Raw genomic sequence first — 8,706 nt, forward strand, 5'->3', positions numbered from 1 at the left:
CAGCTAAAGAGATCTTTTTGGAAGCTATGACAAAACGTGTATTTATTGACGTGTACAAAACACATTAGGAAATAGCAAACAGAAGGAGAATTGCAATCAATCAGTGGTGTGTGTCTTAAGTCGCCTGCAGGTACACTGAGCTTTTTACAAGGTTCTTTATATTTATAGGTTGTTTAACAGAGAACATTTCAAATTAAATGCATATTTTAGTCACTAACCACAAATATAACCTGCACAATTCAATAAAATCCAGTATTAGCCTTGTGCAACAAAATTCAGCCATTAAAATAATAATTAAACAAACTAATAATAATACTCATAATAAATATAAGTAATATACTGCAGTTTGGTTTAAAAAAATGCAACCACAATAGGAAATGTTAAATTAAGACCACTCTGATGATGTTAATCAAAAATGAGCATTATCATTATTATTTTTCGTAAGTTAGTAGTATGAAAAAAACACGCAACTTTTGATTTCCAAGAAATTCCCAAATCCCGCTTCAAAAAGTGTGTTTCGCTGTTCTAGTCCAATTGCTTAGGGCCAAGTGGTGCAATGACCCACCAGATCCGCCAGATGGAGCTGGAAAAACACCACCGTTGTGTTTAGTTATGTTTGTAAATGCGGGTCTTGTATTGGGTGCCAAAATACTGTGCAGGACTACCTTGCGTTTTTGCAGTTTTCGCATTAAAAGGACATATATAAAATGCACAACGGCCCTAAAAATTGTTGCATATGTTAACTGGATGACTGTTGGCCAGCTGAGCTATTATAGTCACGTGACAAAATACCACATTGCTATTTGGTATAACATGTTTCATAATATCACACATTAAAAAGTATACAATCAACTTGCAATGTACATCAACAAGGTCCCCTCCTGCTACTTTACATAACACATTCACGAGTTACTCCTTCAAGATGTCAGATGGAGGTGTAGTGCTTTCCAAAGCTGTTCAGTCTGATCTTCTCCGGCAGGATAATGTTCACCGAGTGCTCCGCCTCCTCCTGGCTAGCTCCACCCACCTCCCTCAGCAGGTGCTCACGCTGCTGTCGTACAAGCTTTCTATATTTAGCGTTAGCCATCCATGCCTCGCAGCGGCCGAACAGCACGATGCCGGCTGTGAGTAGGATGACTAGGCAGGTGAGCAGGGCCAGCATGCCGAAGCAGACCAGCTGACCGTGTGTGTACAGGACCCCTGGGGAGTGGTGGACCGTCTCCTTCAATGTGATCTTGAGCAGGTCCCGATCAGACGGTTGGAGGAGCTTGTGGAAGGCGTGTGCAGGGAGGGAGTAGTGCTGTGGAGTTAGCGCAAACACCCTATGGTTCACTGGCTTGGTGCCGGCCTGCTTGGGCTTGGATTTTGGTTTGTGCTGCAGGGAACACAGCGGACCTGAAAACCATTTGGGACAAATGCACCGGAAGGTTCCATCGGGTTGGTCGACACAAGTGGCCCCGTTGGAGCAAGGCCTGCTGCCACACGGCGTGAAGGCGGCGGTGTCATTACAAGTTAAACCGGCGAAGCCTAGCGGGCAGGAACACGTGAAGGTCGCGCCGTGGTTTGTGCAGTTGCCGCCGTTCAGACACTGGTTGGATTGGCAGCTGTCAACACGTACCTCGCAGAATTCTCCAGAAAATCCAGGGGGACATAAACAGGAAAAGTGGACTTCGGGGGGGTCATCTGTGTCCTTACATGTGCCTCCGTTCTGACAAGGAGAGCTAAAGGACAGAACACAATATTTGACCTCTGGAATGCAGCTGGATTTTTCAACAACTTGATTTGAATATCTGACTCAAAGGTATTTCTGAGGTTCCTCAGGATAGCGTCCTGGGACCCCTTTTCATTTAAGATGAAGGGTATTTTTATTGTCATGTGCATGCATACACAATATTTGACATCCTCACTCCCTGACACCTTTAGAGTCGTGCTGGACGTCGACTGGGCTTTTAGCTTATAGCGCTCTCGACTCTCATTCAGTGGAATGTGTGGCTGGCTGAACCAGGCAGGTTATACAAAATTACCACATAAATACTGTAGATGGATGAATACTGTAGATGATAGGGGTGTCACATCTCACAAGATTAAAATGTGACAATATTTCTCATTTAGATAAAACCTTGCGACAACAGGACAGCCAGAAGCCAATCAGACTGTGAACTATGGCATCGCTACTGTGAATGATAATACAGTAAAGTGGCAGTGCTCCAGGCAGGATTGGAACCTCACTTTAAGTGTTTTACACACACTATAAACCTTGCAATCCAACCTGCCTTGGCGTTCCCAGAGTCACTTGCTCGTGACATGTGGCTGTTTTTTTCATCGGCATTGAACAGCTGTTGCTGTGGTAATATGCAAGCAGAAGCTGTAGTAATTCTACATTTGATCAAAGTTACTTAAGATTTGTCAGATCAAAACTGCATACAGTGTTACTTCCATCAAAACATGTGATAGGAGAGTCTAATTCGAACCTACTTCCTGCTTCTGCACTCTAAGCATCATGGGAAATGTAGTTCTTTTAGTGTAACCCTAAGCTAATCTACTGAAATCTATTTCCTGTGTGCCTTTTCATTAAATACACATCAACGTAAATCATTAGTAGTAGCAGCTACAACTGCTGTCATTATTTAAACTTTTAGCATTTTTAGTTTTTGTTTCAATTTGTGGAAAGAACTTGAACAGTTAAAAGCATCATTAGGTCACGCAAGCAAAGTTATAGAACATTTCAAAATGGAGCTGCATCATTTGGTTACTCGGGTCAATAAAAACATGGTTTGTCCAGTCATATAGTTTGTCCTTGAAGTTTTCCTAAAAGTATTGTTAAAATATCGTGCATCGTCTCGTCTGGTGAGCTGAGTCTATTGTGACACCCAGAGGAGATGATGAAAGCTGCATTTTATTTAAAATTGCAAGGTAATTATTTGAGAAGCTCCTCAAGGAAGTGTCCTGAGGCACCTTATTTTTTCAATTTAAATTAACAGGAAGACACTATTTAGTCGACAGATAAATGACGATGGTAAACTAAACTGTTATAGTTACTGTAGCCCTTTTCTGCAGTTTCTTTTTGCCAATGTAGTTGAGTAACTGAGCAAGAAGCCTATTGATTTTTAATATCTGAAGCAAAATAGCAAAAGTAGTGAGGACAAAAGATCCTTGTCACCCCTCTGCCTGTCTTAGTCCTCAATCTATCTTCTTGATGAGAGTTTTGTTTAATTGAATTATGATTATTTGTGAGGTTCCTCAGGGTAGTGTCCCAGGGCCCATTTTTGTTTTATTGCCATGTGTTGTTGCTACAGTATGTGCATAGACGATGGATGGCGCTGTCCCTCTTGTTTTGCTGCGAAAGAACCCTATTGATTTATAAAATCTGACTTGCTGAAGCCAAAGGTCCTAGTCACTACGCTACTCAACTCTCAACCAATGTTCATACTGGCAGGGATAGCGTAGTGTCAAAGCAAGAGCTCTACTGATTTTGTCACATGGTTAGGTATGCTGCCTTACTTCAGTTTTCCTGTCTTGTGTGATATACTTCTCCTACGTGTCTCCCTTTGTCGCTCGGGGTAATCAAACCTTTGACCGTGGACACCTTTTGGCGTCCCTCAGGGGAGTGTCTTGGGTCCATTTTAAAATGAATATTTCATATGACATAATGCACTCTCTCGCAATATAAATAATAGGCTGCAAAGGTAACTTTGCATAAAACCCACAGAGAATATATTCACCGCTGAGTGAAAAAGAGTCCAGAGACAGGATGCATTATCTGGGAATAAAAGCATGTAAAATGACAATCCCAGGAATGACGGCCCCCCATCACACTTTTTTCGACGTTTAATATCGGAGCTGAATAAATGAGTCACTGCACGTGGCTGTCACACTGCAGTTGCCTGACACATCGTGATACAATCGCCAATACTGTACCGTATGTTGTGTGCACTGAGTGTGGAATAAGCTTGTTTTAATAACCAAGATGACATTCACTAGCAATGCAAGCGAAGGTCATGTCATTTCATTTCTGAAAAGTATTAACAAGAAGGCACTGTCAATTCTCTGACACGGAACTGAAGGATATTGGATTTTTTGGTTCTGTCTGTCTCACGGGTCAACAGAGGAGCGGTATGTCGAAGAGTCTGCAGGCTTGTGAGCGCCCCGTAAGCTCATGTACCATTTACAAAAAATATGTGCAGTCATTTTGATTAAAATGATCAAGTCTACAGCACAATGGTTTTCAAATAGTTCACACCAAGTACCACCTCAAAAATATTGGTCTTTGCAAGTACCACCATTTTTGCTACCTCCGCTTACCATCACGATTTAGCTTTGAATATGTCGCTTGTACGCACAGGTAAATGTCTGTTGTGGTGTTTAAATTCTATTCCATTTCAGTCTTTCTTTGGTTAATAAATTAGTGTACCATTATTTCATACATTGTTTAATTTTTATTAAAAAAAGAAATCTCTTAATTTTGACATGATCTGGTTCGTATTTATTTCTTCCTATTCTATTTTCTTGCTTTTCTTGTCTCTCATGTCTTGCCTTGACTGTTCTATCTATCTATCTATCTATCTATCTATCTATCTATCTATCTATCTATCTATCTATCTATCTATCTATCTATCTATCTATCTATCTATCTATCTATCTATCTATCTATCTATCTATCTATCTATCTAACTAATATGTAATAGTTTTGCTTGCTGCATGAGTGACAAATATAGTGGAACCTTCAACCAGAATCTTCTAGAAAAATGCCTCCAAAGTCAAATAAAACTTGCCGTTCAAGCCCTTGTGAGATGTCTTCAAATCTCACAAGACTTCATCGAAGGGATAAACTACACAAGTGGGGTTCTTTGGCTTTTTGTGTGAAATGCCACCACAAGAGGAAAATTGATGATAACCACAGTAACCAGAGATGCAACCTAATGCAATACGAGAAATACACAAAATTCGTGAAGTATTTTAAGCCCTGCAACACCTATAAAACGCCACCGGGTGACAGTATCGCTCTGCAAACACCTTCCTGGTCCCTCTCATTATGTGTCTGTCAGGCAACTTCAAATGATGAGCAGTTTTACTTTATTTTTGTTTTATTATACAGTTGTTTCCTATGGTAACAATTGGGAATTGTGGATGTTTTTACTGTATTATACTATACCTTGCTCCTGATGATGCAATTTAGAGTTGCTCCATATTGGCTTTCCTTCTGATATCCCACATTGTCCAGCACTTCATTACCGATACCAACACTGTTTGTGCAAAATAAGACAAATACTACAATATGCCATACAAGTTATACAAAAAGCTCAGCATTTGGCTCCAAATGAGTCTTCCTGAGGTGTGATGTTCGATTATAAGTATTGAAGTAAGTTGCCTTCCTCCCCGCTCACATAACCAACTCTTTATGTCATATTCTGCATGACAGGTTGGACTTTAGTTTTGGTTTTCCTTCGTTTTCATGTCGTTTCTTGTTTCGTGCTTTTATTTTGGTTTTTGAGTTCCTATTTGCCGCGATGTGCAGCTGCTTTGCGATCACTGGAAAGTGCATACAGCGGTACCTGTTTCTCATTAGCACTATTTAGGTGGAGCCGCATTACGCACAAAGAGCAAAACGTAACACATTACAGTCATTGCAAATTGCATATTTACAATCTGAAGGCAAAACTTGGAAATAATTCAGCACCGTGGACATACTGAGCTTCCTGCTCTGTGGAGCACGTCATCCCTCATGCACTAATATCATTATCTGCAGAAAAGTTGATACCGATATGATTGGATATCTGACATCCCTCATTCAAATAGAAAAAAAGCTTATACCCATTCATGTGACAGAGGTTCCTCTTCAGGTGACACGTTGGACCGGTATATCCATGGGGACAGACGCACAGGTAACCCCCCTCGCCGGTCTCTATGCAGGTGGCATTCCCAGAACAAGGCCTGGATGAGCACAGGCGAGTATCTGTAGTGACACACACACACACACGCACACACACACACACAAACACAAGCATTCTGTTTTTAGATCGTCCCACATGCTTAGTGATGTGTCTCCCTGTTTTTTTCCTTGCATCCTTCACTTCCACTCTGCGGCAGCAAAAGTGAGAACATCTCCCAAATGGTGTTGCATGAGCACACATGGAGAAAGATGATCAGGCAATGAGTCATTTTATGCCATAATTCCCTAATTATATTCATAATGACGTGCCTTATGCTTTAAGTACCTTGCTTTAATGCAGTGGTTCTCAATTATTTTGTGTCATGCCCCCACTGGGGGACAGAAATGATTTTGCGACCCCCCCCGATTTAAAATACTTTTGAGAAACTGATAATATCTATTTATTTATCTGTACTGCACAGAATGAACTCGAAATGCAACAAAATGGAGAGCAGTGAAGCATACAAGCATATTCAAGAGTCAAATTGCATGATGAGTACGACAAATTCAGACATGTTGGCAGGTCTATAGGGTCAACTTTAACGACTTTCACAGGCCTAAAAATAAATGTCAATACATTTCACAAGTCCCCCTGGGTTGGGTGACTCACCTTGGTCACACAGGCTGCCCACCCAGCCCTCCTGACAGATACACTGCCATGCTTTCTCGCAGGAGCCGTGCAAGCAACCTGGGAATGGGATGCAGCGCTGGCAGTCGTCTCCTTGCCAGCCTGGTTTGCACCTGTGAAAAAAAAATCAAAAAGGGAACAATCGTGAACTATTAATACACCATCCAGAATGCTTTGTGCTCCTCTTGGCCCCAGGGTGCCAGCATGCTGCAGACGATGTGTTGAGTAGGTCTCTTTTGCAAGAAAATCATCTCTTTCGTCTGTTTTTTGATCTCCAGGCAGGTGATCAATTAGGAACAAATACCTACGGATCTACAGGATGCTTTTTTTTATCAACACAAAAATTACTAACCTGCACTTCCCTGTCTTCTCACAAAATCCATTCTCAGTGTTGCATCCAGAGCTGCATCCTTGTGAGATGGAGAGGGGGAAGGTATTATTTTATGCTTTGTATTGTAGATGTGCACCAAAAGTCAAGGAAAACACATTCGAAATCCAATTCACTTGACAGAAGTTGGGCTGACAGCATCCCAGTGCCTTAATTGTAATGTGATTACCTCTGGCAACGCCTGTTACAGCCACAAACAAGAGCAGCGCTGTGAGATGCATAGTCATTTGGGAACAAATTCCTGCAAAATAAAGAAATACTTGAAAAATGTCATCACTAATCTTAGAAGTAAAACAGCTTTGTAGCCTCTTCACAGAGGTAAACAAGAAGTTCGGCTAAGAGTTGACATGCGTGTTTCCAGGTCATCATTTTGCATTAAAGTGGTGCACCTAAACGGTTCCCAGAACGTGCGTGTAGACAAAGAGATAAGCCTTCCTTTCTAAAAATCAATCTCTCATCCCTTCAACGAGACAATTAAATCAAATGATCTTACCTATGTAGCGCCAGCACAGAGTCTCGGGGTGATGCGAGTCATATTTGATGGATGCGGCGGGGCTGTGAGAGCCAAGAGTCGGGGAGCGCAGATGGAAATGATAGCGCGGGTGGTGGGAGAAAAAGAAGGGGGGGGGGAGAGGACCTGGAGGCTTTGATGGGACTACTGCATCGAGCAGCGTCCCAGTGCAACAAGCTCCTCCCACCTCATAACAGTGAGCGAAGCAACGTTACCCCCCCTCCCCTCTCCCCCCTCTCCTTCGGGGGTGGGGGACATGTGCAATCAGAGGATTGATGCCTTAGACTATAAGGTTTTGAGAATGGGATTATATTTTTGGAAATAAAAAGACGCTACCTGTCTGATGTTGTTTATGTAAAGTATGAGTACTGTGGAACCTTGATTAGCATCTTTAATCCGTTACAGAAGGTCAGACGCTAACCAAATACTCCAACCGAATTATTTTTTTCCCAATAAGAAATGTGGTAAATCAAATTAATCCGTTCCAGAAAACCAAAGATGTTGTCACAAAACACGCTTTTATAGTTTTGCGTGCAGAAAACAATTCTATATAAATATAAATACATATTAATGATCAATGAACATTTAAGGTTACTTTGACCTTCATTGAAGACGTGATTGTTGCCAGAGAGACAATGTAGCAGTGCGATCAACATCGACATCATGTTTGGGAGTAATTTCTTGAATTCAATAGCGTTTCTCACCGCAAGTCTCCGCTTTTCTTTCAATCATTGACACTATTGAATTCAATAATTCAACTCATGGCAAAACATGAAGGTGGTGCCCATGTTGAACTTGCTGCCACATTTTGTATGCTAACCGGAAAATGTATGCAAACCGAGGTAAAGTTTTGGAGTAAATTTTCAACCCAAAAGCACGCTAACAGAAGTTCCACTTACAGCGATCCCTCGTTTATCGCGATTAATTGGTTCCAGACCCAACCGTGATAAGTGCAAAGATGGATTCATTAGTTAGAAATCCAACATTTTTGTAATTAGAGCATACAAAACCTGTTTACAATAAGTTTTTTTAAACATTAGAGCCCTCTACACATGACATAACACCCCTATAGTCATCTTTACACTCATATTACCTAATATAGTAGACATGATAAAAGAAAATAAGCAATTTACGACATAAATAAGACTTGTGCTCGTGTGTGTTGATGTAAATGTGTTCCGGTACTAGAGGAGCTGTGGGGGGCACAAACGTTGGGGGTTCAGATTTTTGTTTTAGCTTGGTGTGGTTTA

The 8,706-nt window shown here is 41.3% G+C and overlaps 1 protein-coding gene across 1 annotated transcript; it reads right to left on the minus strand.

Moving 5' to 3' along the window:
- On the minus strand, nt 1-7,567 carry LOC129193068 (protein delta homolog 1). Its single transcript, XM_054797675.1, has 6 exons — nt 7,439-7,567; nt 7,115-7,186; nt 6,910-6,967; nt 6,540-6,670; nt 5,812-5,953; nt 1-1,721 (listed from the first exon to the last, which is right to left on the minus strand). The coding sequence occupies exons 2-6, from the start codon at nt 7,170-7,172 to the stop codon at nt 926-928; spliced, it is 1,185 nt and encodes a 394-aa protein (XP_054653650.1). The 5' UTR covers nt 7,173-7,186; nt 7,439-7,567; the 3' UTR covers nt 1-925.
- Nucleotides 7,568-8,706: the final 1,139 nt, after the last annotated feature.

The sequence above is a fragment of the Dunckerocampus dactyliophorus genome, chromosome 13 (genome assembly GCF_027744805.1).
Source record: "Dunckerocampus dactyliophorus isolate RoL2022-P2 chromosome 13, RoL_Ddac_1.1, whole genome shotgun sequence".
NCBI classification, from domain to species: Eukaryota; Metazoa; Chordata; class Actinopteri; order Syngnathiformes; family Syngnathidae; genus Dunckerocampus; species Dunckerocampus dactyliophorus.

Bases quoted from the DNA above. Each gene is read 5' to 3' on its own strand.
- LOC129193068 (XM_054797675.1), bottom strand. From the start codon at position 7,172: ATGACTATGCATCTCACAGCGCTGCTCTTGTTTGTGGCTGTAACAGGC. The intron at 5,954-6,539 runs GTGAGTCACCCA...GTGTCACTACAG, and splicing joins GGGCAGCCTGTGTGACCAAG to ATACTCGCCTGTGCTCATCC. The intron at 1,722-5,811 runs GTATAAGCTTTT...TCTGTCCTTTAG, and splicing joins AACCTCTGTCACATGAATGG to CTCTCCTTGTCAGAACGGAG.